The sequence below is a fragment of the Nomascus leucogenys genome, chromosome 5, assembly GCF_006542625.1.
Source record: "Nomascus leucogenys isolate Asia chromosome 5, Asia_NLE_v1, whole genome shotgun sequence".
Lineage (NCBI taxonomy): Eukaryota > Metazoa > Chordata > Mammalia > Primates > Hylobatidae > Nomascus > Nomascus leucogenys.
In genome coordinates, this window is record NC_044385.1 from 95561238 (window position 1) to 95586943 (window position 25706).

The window sequence follows — 25706 nt, forward strand, 5'->3', positions numbered from 1 at the left end:
ATGCATTGTGAAAACTCACTTAAAGGACCACTTAAGATTTGCACATCTCAATGAATGTAAATTTTGCCAAAAATATCTTTAAAAAATTGAAATCTAATGATAATATGTATCCAGATGTGTTTAGGATCAAGTTCATTCATGTTTTCAATTTTGAAATGCATTAAAAAATTGATGAGTGATAGAAAAATGATAGATGGATACGTATGTGATAAAGCCATGTTGCATACTAGTAACAATATAATTTAGATGAGAATATGGATGTTAACTATATGATTGTTTCTCACTTTTTTATGTTCAGAAATTCTATAATAATATGTTGATAAAATAAACATGATTAAAAACAGCTTTTTTCTACATAATTGAATTGGTCAGGCTACTGAGAAGCCAGGGATGGGAGGATTTTAAAGCAGGGTGAGATAAGCAAAGACAAAGGGGATAAAAGAAGATAAAGCAATGTATGCGTATGAGTAGTACTGGGAGCGGAAGGGAGCTTCAGATCTGGGGTGGTGAGTGGTAAAATATGATAAAGTTTAGAAGTATACTGGCAAGAAATTTTTGAGGGAAAGAAAATAGGAAAAACCTGCCAGTTAAATTACGTGATGAAGAATAGTTTTGTCATGGGCAAAGAATATTAGTCCTTACCTGGGGAATGGGGATCTAATGAAGGTTTTTATTGTATTTTATTTATATTTATATTTTGTATTTTAATGATCATGCTAAAAGTCATGATAAATTAATTTGATAGTAGAGAGCTGGGTGGATGGGACTGGAGAGAGAGACTGGAGATAGGGAGATCACTATCTAACGTATTTCTGTGTTGTAAGAACAAATAAATCCATTTAAGAAGCACATGTTTTATCCCAGGACTACAGGGCTGAGGTGATAAAGTTTCAACTAAGGTAGTAGAAATGTGGACGTAAATCAGACAGCCCTTGATAACTGATTAGCTACAGAGGGCAGAGCAAATCTGATAACTGAAGTCTGAAGCCAAGTTAGATGGAAATATTACTGATAGGGTATATCCCAGATAGTATATTAATAGTTCTCTAACAGTAGGAAATATAATGACCTTGTATTGAATTATAGAAGTTTTATTTGACATTTATACAATATGGCCTAGAAATACTTACTTACAGAAAAATAAGATTTATTTATTTTGTGTCTAAAAGCTGCTTTTGTTAAGTGAACATTATGTTAAGTGAACTAAACCAGGAACAGAAAGGCAAATATAGAATGATCTTACTTTTGCATAGGAGCTAAAAAAGTCAAACTCATAGAAGCAGAGAGTAGAAGGGTGGTTACTAGGAGCTGGAATCTAGTGGTGAAGACTGGAGAAATGTTGGTCAAGGAACACAACATTTTAGTTTGGAAAAAGGAATAAGTTAGAGATCTATTATATAATAGTTCTCTACGACATGACTATAGTTAATAACAATGTATTGTCTATTTGAAAGTTGGTGAGATCATGCCTGTAATCTCAGCACTTTGGCAGGCCAAGGCAGGCAGATCGCATGACCTCAGGAGTTGAAGACCAGCCTGTCCAACAGGGTAAAATTTTGTGTCTACTAAAAACACAAAAATCAGCTGGCCATGGTCATGGGTACCTGTAATCCCAGCTACTCAGGAGTCTGAGGCAGGAGAATCGCTTGAACCTGGGAGGCAGAGGTTGCAGTTAGCCAAGATTGTGCCATTGCACTCCAGCCTAGGCAACGAGAGCAAAACTCTGTCTCAAAAAAACCCCTAGCTGTTCTCAGCAGGGAAAAATATTTGAGGCAATTTATATGTTAGTTATCTTGATTGATAACTGAGTCGATCTCAATCAAGATAACTTAATCAACTGAGTTATCTTAGTTACCTCAAGATCAACTTAGTTGATCTCAATCAAGATAACTTAGTTGATCTCAATCAAGATAACTTAATCAACTTAGTTATCTTGATTGAGCCATTCCACAATATACACATATTCAAAGTATCATGTTTTAAACCTTAAATATATAAAACCCTTATTTTTAAATTGAAAAATAAGTAAAAGTTTTTTTTTCACTTAAATAATGTGTTCTTTTAAGAGAATATATGGCCATGAAATTTAAATTTTAAAAAAAGAGTGTTTTGGATACTTATAGTAAGATTTTTATTTTAATAAGAATATATTAATTGAGACCTTTATAAACTTGTATTCATTTTTCTGGACAAAATGAATTTCGTCTAGAAAAATTTTCTGGACATTCATATGTACATTTTTGGACATTTAAAGATACTAATTTCATGGTTCTTCATGCTTATAATTAGAATAAAATTTTAAAATGTGGGCTGAATTTTAATGTAATATCTGTTACATTAGAGTTTGAAAGCATGTTATTAAAAGGTAAATCTCAATGGAAATTAATAAAACAGAATTTGAAAATAAGGTAAAATTATAATATATTTATAATTTTGGTGTATAAAATTAATTTATAAAACATGAAATGGAAATAAATACAATAGAGCATATTTAATTTTTTCAATTATATAATTTCTTATATTTCAAATATGTTTTCTAAAATCATAAGATAAGGTTTATTTAACTGGCCTGAGATTTTTTCCTTCACACACTGCACTTGAGAACTGATTCTAATCTTCAGTAAAATTTTAAATAAAAATAATATAGTAAGAATTAATGTATGTCAAGTATTTAGCAGGCCTTTTTAAAAAGTCATTCTTAGTGTCAGGGCATGGTGGCTCACGCCTGTAAGCCCAGCCCTTTGGGAAGCCAAGGCGGGCGGATCATGAGGTCAGGAGATAGAGACCATCCTTGGTGAAAACCCGTCTCTACTAAAAATACAAAAATTAGCTGGGTGTGGTGGTGCATGGCTGTAATCCCAGCTACTCGGGAGGCTGAGGCAGGGGAATCTCTTGAACCCCAGGAGTCGGAGGTTGCAGTGAGCCAAGATCGTGCCACTGCACTCCAGCCTGGTGACAGAGCGAGACCCTGTCTCAAAAAAAAAAAAAAAAAAAAAAAAAGTTATTCTTAGCACATCTCATCATTAACAGGTTAAATGTGAGCAAAAGAGAAGAAGAAATAATAGAAATTTTGGAATTACACACAATCCTAGATTAAAACTCTACTTACTAAATGGTAGAAACTAAGAAAGCTTCTTAATCTCTTCAAATTCAAAATGAGCTTGGAAAACACTCGCAAGATAAGTTTGTTGTTGGAAGTAAATAAAATTTTGTATATGGTGGTGTTTGGAAGGAGGTATTTATAATATATGTCATTGATGTGAAAATGGCAGATAGGATACAGGACTAACTTGCAGCTCCCACTTGGATGGACAGAACAGCAGAAAAAACATAATGAATTTTTGCTTGAAGAACTAATGCAGAAACATAACAGGAAAACCAAAGGAATTCACAGACCATTTGAAAGAAGTGGCTTGCCACAGCACACTCCGTGAACAGCTAGAAAACTGAGTGCCCAAAATGCGAGAGGGGAAAGTCCGCCTCCAAGCACATACGCTCACCTGACTGAGGGAACCTGAAGATCCAGATCACAAAGGAAGTATTTAACCTTATTTAGAGCTGAAACAAATGTAGAGAGCCAAGTGAAATATAAAAATAGAAGAAGAAGTAGGATGAACCTTGTAGGCACACTCGGTACCCAGAGAAACCATTTCTAACTTCATCTCACAGGGGTTCTTGGGGAAAGCAGCCAGTGGAATTGGGAAAGGACCACAGGGAGAAGGAAACCTCCAGCTGAACTTTCTAATAATTTTGACTGAACACCAATATTCCTGGGTACAATCCAGGGCGGAGTGCAAATGGGAAGTACAGGCCATAGGAACACAGAGGCTAAAGCAAGTGGGGAGGGATGAGGCCTAAAAACCTTGCTGGCTTTCTCAGCAGGGAGGTTTGTAGCCTGGGGCAAGATCTCAGCCCTGCTTATCAGCTGCCTGGATATAAACTCCATGCTGATGGTGGGGCAAGATGGGAATAAGGCTGGCCTTGCTGGCTGTGTAGGACCTGGGTGAGGCCTGTCATTGCCAGCTTTCCACCACTTCCCTGGCAACCTGTATGACACAGCAGAAGCAGCCATAATCCCCCTGGGAAAGTAACTCCATTGGCCACAGTGGCCACAGCAAGCCCTGCCCAAGGAGAGTCTGAGCTCAGATATGCCTAACCCTGCACCCACCAAGCCTTTCTCTACCTGCTTTGGTAGTCGAAATGAAAGATATAATCTCTTAGGAGCTCTAAGGCCTCGCCCATTGCCTGAGAAACCCAAAGTATACTTATCCAAGAAATCTTAGGGCAAGCTTGTATCAGCTGATGCTCTCTTGAAAGTGCCACCTCCTTGCTGGAGGCCAAGAAACTGCTAGCACAACCAGCATTTGAGGAAACCAGCACACTAAACACAACTACAACCAAGGACCCTCACACAATTCACTTCACTCCCCTACTACCTCCGCTGGAGCAGGTGCTGGTGTGTATGTCTGAGAGACCTGAAGACAGATCACATTACAGGACTCCACAGACACTCCCCAGTACCACCCCAGAGTACAGTAGCTCTGCTGGGTGGCTAGACTCAGAAGAGCAAAAACAACCACTGCAGTCCAGCTCTCAGGAAGCTCCATCCCAAGGGGAAGGAGGAGAGCACCATATCAAGGAATCATTGTGCAGGACAAAACAATCTGAACGCAGCCCTCGAGCCCCAGATCTTTCCTCTGACATAGTCTATCCAAATAAGAAGGAAGCAGAAAAACAATTCTAGTAATATGACAAAGCAAGGAGCCATAACACCATCAGAAGATCACACTAGCTCACCAACGATGGATCCAAACCAAGAAGAAATCTCTGAATTTCCAGAAAAAGAATTCAGAAGGTTGGTTATTAAGCTACTCAAGAAGGCACCAGAGAAAGGTGAAAAACAAGGTAAAACAATTAAAGAGCTGTGAGGCAAAGCATCAGATAACCTATGAAGAAAAATCTATCAAATTAACATCAGATGTCTCAACAGAAACCCTACAAGCTAGAAACTACTGGGGTCTTATCTTTAGCCTCCTTAAACAAAACAATTATCGGCCAAGAATTTTGTAACCAGTGAAACTAAGCTTCATAAATGAAGAAAAGATATAATAATATTTAGACAAAGAAATGCTGAGAGAATTTGGCACTGCCAAGCCAGCACTACAAGAACTGCTAAAAGGAGTTCTAAATCTTGAAACAAAACCTCAAAATACACCAAAATAGAACCTCCTTAAAGCATAAATTTCACCAGGCTTATAAAACAATAAGACAGTGGGAAAAAAAAAAGAAGGTATTCAGGCAAAAACTAGCATGATGAAAAGAATAGTACCTCACATCTCAATATTAACATTGAATGTAAATGGCCTAAATGCCCCACATAAAAAATACAGAATGGATAATAATTCACCAACCAAGTATCTGCTATCTTCAAGAGACTCACTTAACACATAAAGACTCACATAAACTTAAGGTAAATGGGTGGAAAAAGATATTCCATGCAAATGGACACCAAAAGTGAACAGGAGTAGCTATTCTTATATCAGACAAACAGACTTTAAAGCAATGACAGTTTAAAAAGGTAAAGAGGGACATTAAATAATGATAAAAGGACTTGTGCACCAGGAAAATGTCACAATCTTAAATATATATGCACCTAACACTGGAGCTCACAAATTTATAAAACAATTACTACTAGACCTAAGAAATGATATAGATGGCAACACAATAATTGTGGGGAACTTTAATACTCCACTGACAGCACTAGACAGTCATCAAGACAGAAAGTCAACAAAGAAACAATGAACTTAAACTATACCCTGGAACAAATGGACTTAACAGATATTTAGAGAACATTCTACCCAACAGCTGCAGAATATACATTCTATTAATCAGCACATGGAACATTCTCCAAGATAGACTGTATGGTAACCCACAAAACAAGTCTTATCAAATTTAAGACAATTGAAATTATATCAAGTACTCTCTCAGACCACAGTGGAATAAAATTGGAAATCTACTGCAAAAGAAACCCTCAAAATCATGCACATACACGGAAATTAAGTAATCTGATCCTGAATGATTGTTGGTTCAACAGTGAAGTTAAGATAGAAATTTTAAAAATTATATAAACTGAATGATAATAGTGACACAACTTATTAAAACTTTTGGGATACAGCAAAATCAATGAAAAAGGAAAGTTCATAGCATTAAATGCCTATATCAAAAAGTCTAAAGAGCACAAACAGACCATCAAAGGTCACACTTCAAGGAGCTAAAGAAACAAGAACAAACCAAACACAAACCCCAGCAGAAGGAAAAAAAATGACAAAGATCAGAGAAAAACTAAATAAAATTGAAAAAGAAAATACAATAGATAAGTAAAACAAAAAGCTGGTTCTTTGAAAAGATAAACATAACTCATAAACCATTACTGAGATTAACCAAGAAAAGAAGAGATAAGATCCAAATAGGCTCAATTAGAAATGAAACAGGAGATATTACAACTGATAACACAAAAATAGAAAAGGTCAGACAGGACTACTATGATCACCTTTACACGCACAAGCTAGAAAAGCTAGCAGATTTGGAGAAATTCCTGGAAATATACCACTGTCCTATATTAAACCAGGAAGAAATAGAAACTCTGAATAGACCAATAACAAGGAGCAAGATTGAAATGGTAATAAAAAAAGTGTCAAGAAAACAGAATTCCAGGACCCAGTGGATTCACAGCTGAATTATATCATATATTCAAAGAAGAATTGGTACCAATTCTATTGAAACTATTCCAAAAGATAGAGAAGGAGAGAATCATCTGTAAATCATTCTACGAAACTGCTATCACCCTAATACCAAAACCAGGAAAGGACATAACAAAAAAGAAAACTACAGACAAATATCCCTAATACACATACATGCAAAAATCCTCAGCAAAATACTAGCTAACTGAATCCAACAGTATATCGAAAAGATAATCCACCATGATCAAGTTGATTTCACACCAGGGACACATGGATGGTTTCAGATATGTAAGTCAATAGATGTGCTACACAACATAAACAGAATTAAAAACAAAAAATCACATCATCATCCCAAGAGATGCAGAAAAAGCATTTAACAAAATCCAACATCCCTTTATGATTAAAACCCTCAGCAAAACTGGCATAGAGGGGACATAAAAGCCATCTATGACAAACCCACAGTCAACATTATACTGGATGAGGAAAAGTTGAAAGCATTCGCCCTGAGAAGTGGAACAAGGCAAGGATGCCCACTTTTACCACTTCTATTCAACATGATGCTGGACATCCTAGCCAGAACAATCGGACAAAAGAAAGAAATAAAGGGCATCAAAACTGGTAAAAAGGAAGTCAAACTGTCGCTCTTCACTGATGACATGACTGTATACCTAGAATACTCTATAAACTCATGCAAAAAGCTCCTAGAGCTGATAAAATAATTCAGTAAAGTTTCAGGATACAAAATCAATGTACACAAATCAGTAGCACCATTATAAACCAACAGCGACCAAGCTGAGAATTAAATCAAGAAATCAATTCTTTTTAAAATAGCTGCCAAAAAATACTATAATATATTTAGGAATACACCTAAGCAAGGAGGTGAAAGACTCTGCATGGAAAACTACAAAACACTGCTGAAAAAAATCATTGATGACAGAAACAAATGGAAACACATCCCGTGTTCATGGATGGGTAGAATCATTGGGAAAATAATCATACTGCCAAAAGCAATATAAAAATTCAATGCAATTCCCATCAAAATATTGTCATTCTTCATAGAACTTAAAAAAAAAATTCTAAACCTCACATGGAATCAAAAAAGAGCCTGCCTAGCCAAAGTGAGACTAAACAACGACAAATCTAGAGGCATCACATCACCCAACTTCAAACTATATGATAAGACTATAGCCACCAAAACAGCATCGTACTGGTATAAAAATAGGCACACAGACAAATAGAACAGAATAGAAAACCCAGAAAGAAAGCCAAACCCAGAAAGAAAGCCAACTGATCTTTGACAAAGGAAACAAAAACATAGAGTGGGGAAAGGACACCCTATTCAACAAATTTCGTTGGGATAATTGGCAAGCCACATGGCAAAAAACTGGATCCTCGTCTCTCACTTTGTACAAAAATCAACTCAATATGAATCAAAGACTTAAATCTAAGACCTAGTCACTAAAAATGTAGAAGATAGCTTCAGAAAAATTATTCTAAACATTGTCTTTGGCAAAGACTTTATGTCCAAGAGCTCCAAAGCAAATGCAACAACAACAAAAAAGATAAATAGATAGGACTTAATTAAACTCAATAAGTTTCTGCACACCAAAGGAAATAATCAGCAGAGTAAACAGACAACCCACAGAGGGGGAGAAAATCTTCACAAACTATGCATCTGATAAAGGACAAATGTCCAGAATCTACAAAGAACTCAAACATATCAGCCAGAAAAAATAAATAATCCCATCAAAAAGTGAGATAAGGACATGAACAGACAATTCTCAAAAGAACATAAATAAATAGCCAACAAACATATGAAAAAGTGCTCAACATCACTAATGATCAGGGAAATGCAAATCAAAACCACAATGCGATACCAGTTTACTCCTCCAAGAATGGCCATTATGAAAAAATAAAAAAAAATAGATGTTGACAAGGATGTGGTGAAAAGGGGAACACTTTTACACTGCTGGTGGGAATGTAAACTAGTACGACCGCTATATAAAAAGCAGTATGGAAATTCTTTAAAAAATAAAACTAGATCCACCATTGTATCCAGCAATCCCAATACTGGATATCTACCTAGATGGAAAGAAGTCATTATATGAAAAAGATATTTGCACATATGTGTGTTTATAGCAATACAATTTGCAATTGCAAAAATATGGAACTGGCCCAAATGCCCATCAATCAATGAGTGGATAAAGAAATAATGGTATATATATACACTTGCAGTTCTGGATATATATATATATATATATATATACACACACACACACACACACACACATATATATACACATATATATACACACACACAAACACACACACACACATATATATATATATATAGATAGCTACACACACACATACATGTCATGGAATACTACTCGGCAACAAAAAGCAACTAAATAACGGCATTTGCAGCAACCTGGATGGAGTTAAAGACCATTACTCCCAGTGAAGTAACCCAGCAATGGAAAACCTAACATCATATGTTCTCATTTATAAGTGGGAGCTAAGCTATGAGGACACAAAGTCATAAGAACAATACAATGGACTTTGGGGACTTGGGAGGGATGAAAGGGTGGGGGTTGAGGGACAAAAGACTACACATTGGGTACAGTGTACACTGCTCAGGTGATGGGTGCACCAAAATCTCAGAAATCATCACTAAAGAACTTATCTATGTAAACCAAACACACCTGTTTCCCACAAACCTATTGAAATAAAAATAAATAAATAAGTACATAAATTGGGGGGGAGAAAAAATGAAATTACAATTAGTTAAATATATATATATGTATGTATTTATGTCATTGATGTAACATCTATTACTTAAAAATAATCAGTTAATGAGGAAAAGTATCCTAGATTCATAAAATTGTTTTCTGCTTGAAGGGTCCTATGGGAAGAGTTGTGTAGGTAACAACAATCTTCTAATTACATTTTGCTTTTCACATCTTCAAAATATTACAAAGGTGAATTTCATATTATCACAAAGTTTATATTGATAAATAGTATATTATACTTCAAAGTGAATTTATAATTCATAAATACATGTGCGAATTGTCCATTTTGGATATGCATTTAGATCAGTTAAATTAGTTGCAATTTAAATTTAGTAGATGTTTACTGAAAGTCTACAATTGATAACAAATGTTATCACAATTAATAGTGTTTCTAAAATTAGAAAGTTTCTGTTGCCAAGTTGTCTATCATTTGAAAAAGAGAATGTATAACAGGAGAACAAATGAGTATTCAGTAATTTGTACTTGTAGTTTTGAATATTTGCTAATAATCCCTCAGTTCTAAGGCATGTATCAATTCCTGTTTAGGTTCCAGATTTTGAATTACACTCACTATTAGAAGTGTGGGATTTGATCAAATTGTTAACGAATAGTCATTTACATTGTAATTAGAGATGTTCTAATTTAATACATGATATAATTTAAAATTTGAGGTGGGATTATTATTTGCATTTTAGAGATGTAGAAGTTATAACTGAAAATAGTACTATTAAATTTGTGAATACTCCAAAATTAATTGACTATGACAATGTCAATGAGTCTACCTTACAAATATCCAAAATGTTTGAAAAATTTCAGAGTGTTAATGGTTTAGTAATAGACAAAATACCTATGTTTCAAAAATTATAGGACATAAATCAAGTGAAATAATCTATGGAGAAAACTTTAGAATAAAAGAGAAATAGGATGCTTCTGACTGTTGGAGAATAGAAGACTCAGGCTGAAATGCCCTCTAATTCTAATACCACCCCACCTGGGCAAATTACAAAAAAAATTATTTGCATTTCTCGTCTTACATGAAAATAAGAGAAATTTTCAAGGGCATAGTCAAATGGCTGAAGGAACAGTGAGGTGAAACGAGGGAGAGAGCTAAAGGAATACAAAAGCCAGCATCTCTTGTGGACAGAGGTTTCCAACAATAAGATCTGGAGCATCTGCCTTGGGCCAAACACAAGGTGGGAGAACAAGGAACCAGAGATGCTGCATTAAGCCTGGATGGTTAAAGGGGGCCGGCATGGCTCTAAGTTAGTGATGCCTTTGGTTCTGGGTTGAAGCAGATTCAGGCTCATTAGAGGAAGGCATCTGCAAAATTTAGGCCCCTAAGAAGTCCCAGAGAGTAAAGAAAATTAATTATGACTTTAAAATAATATTACCTAACACAGAAGGAATCAAACTAACATGAGTGAGAGTTGTCAGAAACAACAAACAACAGATTTAGACCCCAATCTTTCAGATGTTGAAATTATTAGCCACAGGATATAAAATAAAATGTGTAATTGTTAAGAAATAACGGACAGAATGAAAAAAAAAAGTGAAGTAGGAACATTAAAATTCATAAATATATAAATCTGAAAAAATTCAAGAAGTTTCAGAAGTAGACAACCTCAAAATTACAAATACACAGGGGCTTCTTTTAAACATGATGGAGTAGTTTGTGTCAGACAAACTGTTCCCACATGAGTAACTATAAAGCTTTAGTTCATAGTACAAAATTTAGCTGTTTTAAGACATTAGAGACTAAAAAATACAGCTGATACTTAAAAGCCTGAAGTCCCAGAAAGAGGGGATGTGAATGGAAATGAGCCTGACATTCTTTGCCATTTTTGCCTTTAGAAATGATTGATTCACAAGCAGCTCTAGGCTTAGAGACCTTGCAATACATGTGGGTTGAGGCCTCTGGGCAGTCTGATGGGGCCGAAAAGACACAAATTGCAGCTCAGGGCAATCAAGGCAGTCAAGACCTGAGACTCCTGTCCCTCAGAAAAGAGAATGGCAGGGCCACACGCTTGTCTTCTCTGGGCATTTGCTGATTTCGAAGATGTACACAGCAAGAGGCAGAAATCCAGGCAGAAAATGGAAGCTAAGATGCTAAACTTAGCTTATAAATAGTTGTAAGGCATAGATTTATCTCAGAACCAGGCAAAGCTATTGAAAGCCAAACAAGAGTAAGGCAGTCCTCACAAACGCTAACTCTTAGTCTCAAATCATCCAATTCTTGTTTGGAAGAAGGCAATTTTCTCTTACTCTAAGTGTCTGCGTAAAATAAAGTAAATTATGTCTTAGAAAACTTAATGTTATTCAAAGCATCTATATATTTTCTTATACAATATCCATCATTCTTTCAAACATTGCCAGGTGTGTTATGCTACCTACTAGATATTTACAGCAGACTTCTGAAGTATTAACATTATTTCCTTTAAAATAAAGAAAATGACAGGATTGTACCATAGGCTGTTACTACTGACCAAACTATGATCAAGAAACTGCAAAAAAAATGCAATAATTAGAAGAGAGGTATTAATATATCAGTATTCATTATTATATATGTGACTAAATGCATAAAAAATGAAAATACAAAAATTTCAATTTCACTACTAAGAAGGGAAATATAAATGTAATGACGAACACTTGGGGATCGATTATACGATTCTTTATATTTTGTTATGTTAAAACTTACTCATATAAAAAGGTTTTTTAAGACAAAATTTTTTTGACAAGACAGTAAAACTGGCACTCTGTATAACTTGGTAATATTATAAATTCTTATATATTTTTGAAAAATAAATAAGCTTATATATCACAACGGCTTTTCTTTCCCACCCGCTAATTTTTCATCTAGGTGTATATTTAAGGAAATACTCAGAGATTAGGATAAACTTTTATGAATGTGGGTGCTAATGGTGGTATTATTTATATAAAAAATAATTGAATACCAGCAAAGTGTTCAATAATAGGGTTAAGCTCAAGTAAACTGTGACATTTCCATGTGAATAATAATTAGAAAGCAATTTGAAATGTCTTTCAAAAATTTAATAACATAATTTCACACATACAATGTAAGTAATGACTACAAGCAACAAAAGTAACAACTTCAAGAATGTTAGTAAATCTAAATATACCTATACTTAGGTACCTAGCTATGTAATGTCTGAGAGAGGAAATTGAATACAATAATAAATAGGTATATTTCTATATAAATAATATGTATGGATATATAGTTATACTATATATATAGACATACATCTCTCTCTCTCTTTCTCTCTCTCTCTCTCTCTCTCTCTCTCTCTCTATATATATATATATATATATATATATAAAATATTTTTTGAAGTAAACATCAAAATCACTATCCGGATTCTGTCTTTTGGGAAAGAGACTATCCCAGATGGAAGATATTATATTGTGTTTTAAGGAAGTTTCTAAGGCTTTCCTACTTCAATAATAGTGTATTCGAAGCTTTAGTACCTTCTCCCAGGACCAATATTCTCTTTTATGAGTGCCTATATTCATCCATGTGATGACAAACATTTTGCCCTTTTATTCTCTTGATTTGCTATGTACTTGTAAAATAAATCTCATTTCTTTAGGCTTCTGCATTTTCATATTTACAGGAGTTGCTCTTTTCTAAAAATAAACTATGAAAACCATCTAACAGCCATAGGATATCTTTTTGACAGACAACAAATGAGAATGTGTCATTTTCTATTGATTACATAAGTTTTTTCCCTTCAGCTACAATTTTGAAATCTCAGTTCACAGTGATTGAAATAAGTTTTTTTTTTGTTCTGATTTATCTTAATAACAATTTTAAAAAATATGTTGGATATTTGGTCATATTCTATTATTGCCAATTCCAGCTTTTTAAATAAATACTTGAAATATCTTATGGTTAATTATATCATTTATTAGAAACAAACATGAAAATTACACTTTTTGCGTATTATTTTTCTTGTGTACTTATTCATGAAAATTAAGACAGACATAAGAAAATCTGAAGAGGACAAATTTTTGGAGATTTTTCCAATAACTCTAAAAATGTAGGAATAAAATCTTCAAATGCGTATGTTTAGTTTTTAAACAAATGATTCATTTTCTTTTGAAGGACTAAATTAGTAAACACAATTAAACTTATAAATTATAACTTTCACCATTCTTATACTTCTTTATAATTGTCTATTTATTTATCTGGCTTCTACATGAGATTCTCAGCTTCTCAAAGACAGAGATTCTTTTCATAATTGAGATCCCAGCAAGAATTTGCCTTGCATTTCACATTTCTTAGCATTGAAATAGCATTCTCAGTATATCCAACAAATTGTTTGGCTTGTGTTAAGTGATTCAAATCTCTTTTTTATTTTATATGAACTCTTGTACATAATGCACAAGAAATGAATAAGGAACTTAAAGATGAATAAGAAGCAGAAAGCAACTACAATTAAAGAGATATTTAATTTCTCCCTTAATCTTAAATTACAACAATTAAAGCTGAGTTTACGTAATTTTTTGTGGTATAACCATTACAATATTAAAGCTGCATCACGGTATAACACAGGATGTATAGTTATATAAATCCAAAATTATATACCTTTGTTGTTATCCATTCCTCCTACGGCATACAAAGTTCCAACTGTAGATTTTCTGGGTTTGGTTCTCGGACTTTGCATTAAAGTTCTTCTTTCTGGCAATAGATGGTATTTCATTGCTTCTAGAATCAGCTTTTGACATTCCAGATCATTCTTAAATAATGCATGATTTTCTAGGTCAGCCAATATCTGTGAATAATACACAATAGCTGTTAATAATGTTTTCAAAGAGATGAACATTATGTCATTCCTTAAAATTAGAAGTTGAATGTCTGTGATATTATCCTTATATTGAGCAGGATGCAAGGTGTAGTAAGAATTCATTACAGTAACAAATAAAAATGTGTAAAATGAATGGCTTTCAACAGAGACAGAATGGATATTATTTTTGATTCAATATTATTTATCATTTTACCACACAGAGTAAAAAAAACACTTATAGTGATCAGCTTTTCCATTCATTTTCTTTTTATGAAAGCTGTCTGAAAATCAAGTATAGTTACTTGTGTTGGCCATAAACATGTCAGGTGAAAGACATTTAATTTGTTGAAAATAGACTTCAACAAATTAAGCCATTACAAGCTTATCATAAGTGTTCATATATTTAATTTAAAATGTTTCAAATATAGTTTAAATCTCTTTTAAATTCAAAATAACTCAATAAAGATGAAAAAAATTTCCTCATAACATCTCTTTAATTATATAAGGAATTTAAAAGTTGTGTATCAGGCAAAGTGATAGTTTCCAATAGTGAAAAATTTATACCAAAATTCAGCACCCAAGAGACCAATAGAGTGAGACTAGTAGTTTTAAAGTATATTGTGTCTATTTTTTTGCTATAATAGGTTATTGTCTCTGCAAATTATTTTGTGTACATTTATTTGCACACATCCAAAGTATCTTTTATTTTCCTCTTTCTCGCTCTTTAGATTATTTTTCTCCTTGATTCTTTCAGTCTCTCCTTTTCTTTTTTAATGGATCCTGTTTAACTTTGAGTGACAATAAAATGTGTCCCATAGATTTAGAAAATAAATAAGTAGAAAATTTGGCATTTACTCACTGATCTTTTCTTGTACATTGATAAAAATATTGTACCACATCTGTACACATTCATTCATTGAATGAATAAAAATGGTAGCATGTGACTAATTAAACACTATAATTATGACTTTAATTAAAATGTTTAAGCCTACCTAATATATAAAACTATTAGAGGTGCCACAAAGAGTATAGAAACACGTAAGATACACAGTATAATTTTTTTTCCAGACAGAGTCTCACTCCGTCACCCAGGCTGGAGTGCAGTGGTGTGATCTCGGCTCACTGCAACCTCTGCCTCCTGGGTTCAAGCAATTCTCCTGCCTCAGTCTCCTGAGTAGTTGGGATTACAGGTATGCACCACCATGCCCAGCTTATTTTTGTATTTTTAGTAGAGACAGAGTTTCACCATGTCGGCCAGGCTAGTCTCGAACTCCTGACCTCAGGTGATCCACCCGTCTCTGTCTCCCAGATTGCTGGGATTACAGGTGTGAGCCACTATGCCTGGCCCAGAACAGTTTTAATCTGAATAAGAAGCGTAATATTAGTTACTAGATGCTTTGGAATTACATAAGTGAAGATGATTAATTACATTCTTAGCTCAGTTTCCTTTTGTCGTATACTAACACCTTAGCCGCCTTTCTACCCACTTTTATTTTGAACATTAACTTATATATATGTATATATATACGCATATATATATACGTATATATACATATACGTATATACATATATATGTATATACGTGTGTGTGTGTGTGTGTATATATATATATATATATATATATGTATAGAAGATCTCCAATGGAAAGTTTTGAAAGGACTACTATTTTTAGTAAAATTTTTTGTTTTTATTCACCAAAGGGACTATTTCTAACAAGGGCCCAGCGATGTTCATAAACTTTATGTTTCTATCTATCTTCAATGACTCTTGACCATCTGTGTGTCAAATATACAGTTTCTTGTGTCTGACTCTTCATTGCCACAGAAGAAAAATAATTAACCTCTACAGTACTAAATTTATGTATATGTAAAGCTGGCTCTCATGAATTCTCATTTTTCTTCTCTCCTTTTCATCTCTTTTGGGAACATTTGGGATTAGTTGATCATAAAGATACTATTCTTTCATTTGGAACACACATTAGGAATAGCTTAACTAGATAAATAGTTAAAACATTACAAATAAAAAATAAAAATCTTTAAACTTTTCCCCTTAAATATCACCTCTCATATTCAACATAGTATTGGAAGTCTTAGTCAGAACAATCAGGCAAGAGAAGGAAATAAAAGGCATCCAATCAAGGCATCCATCCAGTCAAGTTTCTCCTCTTTACTGATTATATAGTCTTATATCTAGAAAAACCAAAAGACTCAACAAAAAACTGGTAGGTTTGATAAATAAAGTTGCAAGACATGAAATCAATATACAAAAGTCAGTAGTGTTTCTTGTTTCTATATGCCAATAACAATCTAGTTGAGAAAAAGAATCAAGTAGTCCATTTTATTTACAATGACTAAAAATAAAACTAGGAATAAATGTAACTAAGGAAGTGAAAGATCTCTACAGGGAAAATTACAAAACACTAACGAAAGAAATTGAAGATAACACAAACAAATAAAAAAAATCCCATGCTCACAGATCAGAAGAATTAATATCATTAAAATGACCGCATTGCTCAAATCATTCTATAGGCTCAACACAACCACTTTCAAATTACCAAATTCATTTTTTCACAGAATTGGATAAAACAATTCTAAAATATATATAAAATATCAAACCAAAAAAGAGCCCAAATGTCAAAGCAATCCTGATCAAAAAGAACAAAACTGGAGGTATCACATTACCTGACTTAACCCAAGCAGCACGGTATTTCTCTAAAGATAGATATATAGGCCAAGGGAACAGAATAGAGAGGCCAGAAATAAAGCCACATATTTACTGCTAACTGATCTTTGAGAAAGTCAACAAGAACTTACACTTGGGAAAGGACACCATCTTCAATAAATGGTGCTGAGAAAATTGGATAGCCACATGCAGAAGAATGAAACTAGACTCCTGTCACCATATACAAAAATCATGTCAAAATGAATTAAATGCACAAATGTAAGTTGCAAAACCATTAATATAAAAACACTAGAAGAAAACCTAGGGAAAGTTTTCATAAATAGTGGTCTAAGCAAAGGATTTATGACTAAGACATCAAAAGCACAGGCAAAAACAATAAAAAGACAAATGGGACTATATCAAATTAAAAAGCTTCTGCACAACAAAGGAAAAAAATCAACACAGTGAAAAGACAATCTGCTTAATGGGGGAAATATTAGCAAATTATTTATCCAACAGAGGACAAATGTACAGGAAACAAAAAACAACTCAACAAGAAAAAACTAATCCCATGAAAAAGTGGGCGAAGGACATGACTAGGTATTTCTCAAAAGAAAACATACAAATGGCCCAACAGGTATGTGCTAAAATGCTCAACATCATTAATCATCAGAGAAATATAAATCAAAACCATAATGAAATACTATCTTATCCCAGTCAGAATGACTATTTAAAAAGACAAAAAATAACATGATGGTATGAATGAGGAGAAAACGGAACTTACATAGTGTTCGTTGGAAGGTAAACTAGTAAAGCCACTATGGAAAACAATGTGGAGATTTCTCAAAAAACTAAAAGTAGAATTACCATTTGATCCAGCAATTCTACTACCGGATATCTACCCAAAGGAAAAGAAATCAGTATATCAAAGGATACTTGCATTCACATGTTTATTGCAGCACTATTTATAATAGCAAAGATATGGAATCAACCTACGTGTCCATCAATGGGTTAATGAATAAAGAAAATGTGGTATATATACACAATAGAATGCTACTTCGCCATAAGAAAGAATAAAATCATGCCGTTTATAGCAACATGTATGGAACTGGAGGTCATTATCTTAAGTGAAATAAGCCAGGCACTAAAAGACAAATATCACATGTTCTCACTTTTATGTGGGAGCTAAGAAAATTCATTATATGGAGGTAGAGAGTTGAAAGACAGATAACAGAGACTGTAACGGGTGAGTGGGAGATACGCAGGACAAGGAAGCCAACTGAGTTAAAGGGTAAAACTCTCAGTAAGAAGGATTACATTCAATGTATGATAGCAGAGTAGAGTGACTATACCTAACAAAAATGTATTGTTCTTGGGTGACAGACACTCCAAATACCCTGCCTTGATCACAACACACTATATGCATGTAACAAAATTTCTCATGTACTTCATAAATTTGTACAAATAAGCAAAAAACAAAAAAATAGAAAAAAAATTAGAAATGTACTCCTTTTTCATGTTTCTTTTTGCAAAATTATAACAGAATAAAAAAGTGAATCCAAGAGTTTGGAAACAGCTTAGGTTTTAGAAAAGTAGATTCATGACATAGATTCAAATATCTTTAAATTTTGGCATATGAATGCAGAGAATAATTTATATTAAAACGAGTTTATATGCTATGCCTAGTATTTTGATGACTCTTTTAACTAATTAGGGTGGATTAATTTTAGCTTACAAGTAACCGTAGGCCTTCTTGACTTTAGTACCGTGTAAAAATAATTTTAGCATAGTATTTTTACATAAATAGGACTTGAGTTTAATTTCTCATATTTTACACTTAAAAATTATATGTTAGTGGTACAGTAAAAGTAATTTTAAAAATGATTTATGATGTCCAAAGTACAAGATTGATTAAATGAAATTTCAATAAGTGGTATCTTCTACTGAGGTTTAATCTTGTGAATTCTTGTACAGCTACAAATCAAAAAAGGCTTACTGTGTTAGCTTATACTTTTTTTTTTATATACTTTAAGTTCCAGGGTACATGTGCACAACGTGCAGGTTTGTTGCATATGTACACATGGGCCATGTCGGTGCGCTGCACCTATTAACTCGTCATTTACATTTACTTGGACAACTTTAAGGCAATAGACTAATGTTATTGATTAATTAATGATAATTTGTGAATAACTTCAATTTCTAAGAAAATGTTACAAATACATGCAAAGACATATAAGGATTATATCAAATTTTATAAATAATGGATAATTATAAAAGAAAAAATAAATTCTATAAAAATAAAGTATTGAAAGATCATCAACTCTATGTGCCTAGGTTTATAATATTTTAAAGTAATAAATTTAAAAAAAATACAATGTTCAATGTCCATAGATATACACGTAAAAACATATTATGAATTATTTGTTTCAATATATGACATGGCAAATAAAAATAAATAAGAATAAAATTAAATTAAATTAAAATGTGTCTTGTATTTAATAAAATGACCAAGGTATTCTGTATTCAAATACTATTTTCCTTTTTATGAATAAAATATTGTGTAAAATGTAACTTTGGCCTACTCCTACGCATTTTGACAAACTATTTATAACCACTGTAACCTATTGTTGTATATTTTTAAATTATTACTTGTAACAGTTTCTTGCTTATAAACACCATAGCCTGTGTTTGCATTTCATCTCTGACAACACTAATGACTTCATCTAAACCTAATTACCTTTAAAGGCCCTACCTCCTAATAGCATTACTGGGGGAGGTTAGGACAACCACATGTGAGTTTGGGTAGGACAGAAATATCAGCCCATAACAGATCCTACTAGGTGCGATTGATCATAATTTTATTATGAGTACTACCCAGCTTCCTATTGCCAGTTTGTTATAAAATGTTCATTTTCTGAGTAATTTGATTCAAGCAATAAGGTTTTTCTTCTGGGTTTTTTATTTATTTTTTAAGACAACAAACATCGCAGTGTATAAGAACCAGAAATCTAAATCCCTTCACTTCATACGGACAAAAGAAATTTCTGTTTTCTTAGCACACATCTTGGAACTGGTACAGGACATGCTTCTTTGTTCCTATGTCAATTTATGGTGAAAACTAAAAAAAAAATAAGTATTTGATCCAGGAAATATTTGCTCCCACAGGATGAGACATCTGTGAACCCACAAAAATAGCTAGCAAGACTAGAACTTGACCTTCAACACTTGCTTCAAGAGCCTAACCTTGCTGTGCACACTAATCCTAAGCTATTATGATATAAACTGTACATAAGCCCCACCATTTTACCACAGTGCAAAGGCTGCTTTAAAATAACCCAGGCCAAGCACTGGAATCATAAATATCTTCTTGTGACTTATAGAGGATACACAAAGGCTTTGTATAGGCAATATTCTTTCATAGTGGAATAGGTATAATAAAGTCTCCTTGCTTATTACAAAACACATTTTGTTGTCTTATAGGAATCAACACTGAACACATTTCACCAATAATAGTTACAAATAAATTGCAAATTCAATGAATGTACTTCTCAGAGAAGAAAATCAAACAGAATGAAAACTTACCCACTTTGTCATTCTGCTGTACCTTTTAGTGTTACAAAAATATGTTTCAACTATTTATATTATGCAAAAAATTTAGCAGAAATAAAAGTTAGCTAGTTTTTGGTATTGTTTACTCTGTGAGCAATTTCAACTTAAATATGAAACCATATTATGTAGTTGAAATTAAAAGTATCTATTATTTTATTTCATGTATATTGTTTCTGTATACCTGGCAAAATTTCAAGTACATTTTATAAACACAGAAAAAATGAGATACTGTCTTTCTATAACTTATACTAGCACTTGCTCTTTGGAAAATGATGATAAAATTGAATACTAACACGAATATTTCTATGAAGGTAACGAACAAAATATCTTGAAATCATGTGGAGTATCAAGGTAAAACATAATTAAGTGGAGTTACAATGGAATACTCTATTTCTGTTTTAAATTCTCATTTCTAATATTACTGCTTCAAGATCCTGTGGGCTCGGAGATGTAGATTTTTGAAAGAAAAATAGATCTTAAAAAGTCAATATTTGAGGTTTGCCTCGTTAAATGTAGTAAACGATAACATAATACTTTACTATAATACATACAGGACAATATCTCTTTGCAAGAGAAAGAAAAACATTAATAAGTTGCTTTATAACCTAATTAGGTAACCTGGAGATAATAATATACTTCTATCATATAAGAGAACAAACTAAATAACAAGTTTTTAAAATCCTGTTCTATGCTATCCAAATGAATTAAACATTTCCAGTGTTCTGGTTTATGCATATACAAATTTTAGGATAAAAGGTACAGAGCATAAGACTTTTCTACAGGCAATGTGTTCTTTCGTTAATAACTCTGTTAGCTAGGTGGTCACTTTGCAGATATGCCCTATCTCCTTATAACCTTGTCAGTTTTCTTTGTGATTAAATAATAACTGATGTGCTATATGGCAAGCCAGTAGCTTTAGGATCAAACATGACCAGGAATCGTATAGGATAATCTCACTTTTCAGAATTTACCAATATGAAAAATCAGAATAATTTAGCCATTTATAGCTAGAGCTTCTGACAATACATTTGTTAGAGCATTCCAGCTGCCAGAAATGTCATGCACTTTTAATTAGAATAAATATTTTCCCTTCAGTTACCTGTTTGAAAACATTATTTTCTTTCACATACTCTTCTAAAGTTCTATTGGCTTTATTAACAAGTTCATTTTGGTTAGAAAAATATATATATATATATATATGAATAAATACATTTGTTTAAATATTATTCATTGTAAATAACCATTAAATTTGTTACTATAATACACCATAATTTACTTGTTGATGGTTTCATACATTGAACCACATGATCAAAATAGTCATATGTTTAGCCACATCAAAGCAGTGTTGAGTGTTTTAATCCTGTGTGCACACTCTTCAAATTGCAGCTTTCCAAGAGTATTATATGATTTTATTTGAAATGTTTGTAATAATACATAAATTATGATGCTAAATGTATTTCAAATAATCTTCTGAAAGTATTGCTTCATAAAAATAGGATGCATCATTCAAATATCTAGATTTTGCACTGTTTTTGCAATCTCTCAAACAAAAAAATAGAATCAATTTTCGTGTCTTTTTAAAAAAACTGTCGTCTTTCTGTAAAAATTATCTAACGTGTCAAGAAAAATACCCTCTTGTCTGGAATCCTTGTCATGATTCTCTGCACTATATTGCATGCATAGATGCTGCTTGACATTATAAATAACTTTTACAATACTATCATAAGTAAACAAAACAAGATACATGAATTTATTCTTGCTGGATGACCTACTTTTATTACATAAATGACACACACTCTAATTTTATAGTAAAAGTCAGAAAACATTTACATTATAAAAACTTGCATTACAGACAACCTTCTAAAATATCATTTAAGAAATATAAATTATAGCAACACCCTACTATACAGTTTGTGTCTAGAAATAAGAAAAGACCTACATCATAAGCTATTCCTTAAGTAAGAGTAATACTGCATTAACAAAAAAAACCACATAATTCAAAGGCAAGAAAATAGGAGCTGTACCAAGCATAGCAATCACACCTATACCTTTCATCTGGTCATAGAGTCTGCTGCAAAATAGAAGGCAATATTGAATACATACTTAGAGAAAAATAAGTTTAAACATATTATAGACCAAAGAAAAAGTACTAACTCTCCTAAAACTATATCCTTGAGCTATCATAGTTATGAAAACATTCTCACATTCATGATAAAGTGACAAAATTTCATGTACTTCATCTTATTTCATAATATCTCAAAATTTTGTTTTCCTACTGGATCTTGTGCTAAAAAATAAACTCATAGAATTTGAATCTATAAAACAAAATTGATTCCTATTAGAAGTGACAGTCCTTAGAGAATAAATGACAGTTTCATATCTTGCCTTTCAAGTTTTGTGCCTGACAAAATGAAAGCCATGAATAATAAAATACTATCTCATAAGCTGCAGAAAAATGATTTTTATTTCAATGTCTTATAAATATATCTAATACAAATAAAATAATTTTATGTATTTGCTTTGAAGAAGTCTAAGACATTCCACAGGGAAACAATGATCATACTCAGTGCTAAATGAACCCTGAGCCTATTTAAGGTGCTGGTGAAAGGAAAGAGTTCAGTCATCACAGAACTTTCCAGGAACACAATAAATCGTGAGCCATGGCTAGGACTGTCAAACTGTACAAGTGAAAACAGAAAGTGCCTCATACCTAGAGAGCTTTGTTTGACCCTTCCCCACCTTTCAGACTTTATGTTCAAAGACATACAGAGAGAAAAATGGACAATTATGCTGAAAACTTGGCAGTATGAGATAGTTTGTTCACCAAAGCTCGTAGCACTTCATTAGTTACTATTTGAGTAGATGTGATTGCCAACAGCCTTAGTTTCCACAAGTGGGACTTACTCTACCATTGTCAGTATCAGCCTGCAGCCTGAAAGAGTATACCACCCAGGAGTAGATAGTTCCTCCTCTTACATTTAAAGTCCCTTTTAGCTTCAGTTAAAAATAACTTTGGCAAAGAATTGAATCTTGAAATTTTAAGAGACTGTAGTATTTCCCAATCCATCCTACTGACATAACTACTATTCTGGCCAAATTATTTGAGAATATTATTTATATTTAAAAATGAAAGAAAAGTAGATACAACAGAGCATTCAAAATCATCTTCCATGGCTGTCATTTCAAAATGAAAACACAAATTAATGACATGCTAAAACTTACATCAGATACATCTGAATGATTCCTCCTCAAGCATTTGAGGAAACAAGAAAAAAATGCATATGAAATAAGTAGCAGCTTCATTAATTTTATTCTGAATACAGAAATAGTTGATTGCCCTAACATGAATGATAATTGGTAAGCTGACAGTATAAGTACAGAAGAATAATGACATAATCAAAATAAGTAGAGCTCACAAAATTAACCCAAATGAAAGTTCTTATTAGCAACAAGTAAAATGGGTTTTGTGATGCTATACTTTTTGATTAACTTTTATTTATTTAACATGGGTTTACTGTTCCATATTTTGAAAGCTCAGAATTTCTAAAAGTAAAATAAGTTAACCTTCCACCCTGTATGAACATCACCTTCATCCTTAACAATTTAATTGCACCGATTTGGGCTCAGGGCTTTTCCTTCCTTCATTCCTTCCTTCATTCATTCATCAAATATTTAGTCAGTGCTTATTTTGTCCAAGGTGCTATAATAGTTCTCGAATAACATCATTTTCACTCATCACTAATCTATTTTACTCAAGTCCAACCTTCTCTCTGTTTCCCTAAAACATCTTAATTCTTTAATGTTTAGGCTATATTTAGGAGTATACATTAGTTTGTTATTGTTTGTAAGACATTATTCAACAAATTTAGATGAGTATGCCAAAAATTCTATAATATAACTCTTTTTAATCTATAGTCACTTTCCCCAATATGCTGAAGCACATTATTCTACATTTTATATGTTAGCTCTTCTGATCTCTTTCTTCTCATTGGAATAGATCATGCTATATTCTTAAGCCAAGCACACTCATGCTCTCTTTCTATCCTACTGTCCTTAATGCCTTTTTCCTCCAGGGCTTCTATTAAAATATGACCCGTATCTTCAGAGTCTAGTTTAAGGTCCTATTACTTTCATGAGGATTTACTTCATCACTCAGGTTATGGTCAACATTTAGTTTTATCAGTCATATCAGATTTTGAACAGTTACCATATATGTAGTCACTTAAAGGCTTCAAAATATGCTAAATTATAATCTTGCAGAAAATCAGAAAAAAATGTTATTTATTGTTGGTACCACTAAGAGAGCTAAAGGCCCCATGATTTGCTCAAGAACTATTTAAGTGATTGATCATTTACTATCATTCATGAATCTATTAATTTATTTTAAATAATTTATTCATTACCAAAGTTTGAAAATATATAATACATAAGCAGAAATATGTTCAATATCACATCTCAAATTCAATGCATAAGTTAATAATAATTATATTTATGTCTATTAGAAAACTCTTTGCTAAACAACCAACCAAATATCTATATTACTAAATGATTTATTCCAGACCCAGTTGATAGCATGTTTATTTTCAGTCACATTCAATAGCAAAAATCCGTTACAGAAATAATTTGGGCTCAAGGATATCACTGTAAGATGATTTGACCCTTAACTAGGAAACATTAACCTGAATATTCCACTAACAATTCAAACTCATATATTTAAATCTGAACTTATTTTTCCTATTACTCTTCTTCTTCCTGTAATTGACTTTGTCTTCTATTTTTATTGATGATTTAGGGTACTTAATTACCTGCACTTCATTTTTAAGCTTCAACTATTTAAGCTACTTCAAACTTCTTTTGAGAATATGATATATGAATACATATTTCCAAAATTTGTTTTCCTTCCTGAGATCACTGGCTCATTGATAATTCCACTTTGCAAAGTTCTTTATCTCTTTGGTCAACCTCACATCCAAACAGTCACCAAATACTGTTGATTACTGTAATATTGTCTATGACCCTTCAATTTCACTACTCCCAAATACTGTTGATTACTATGAAACTGTCTATGACCCTTCCATTTCACTACTTGCTTTCCATTCCAA

The 25706-nt window shown here is 32.7% G+C and overlaps 1 protein-coding gene across 2 annotated transcripts in view; it reads right to left on the bottom strand.

Moving 5' to 3' along the window:
* The window catches only part of KLHL1 (kelch like family member 1), a 415568-nt gene that overhangs the window by 125978 nt on the left and 263884 nt on the right, over window positions 1-25706 (bottom strand). For both annotated transcript variants that reach the window (XM_003257428.3, XM_003257427.3), the window contains one exon: window positions 14136-14322. In XM_003257428.3, the coding sequence (XP_003257476.1) occupies window positions 14136-14322 (187 nt within the window). The remainder of the gene's footprint in view (window positions 1-14135; window positions 14323-25706) is intronic.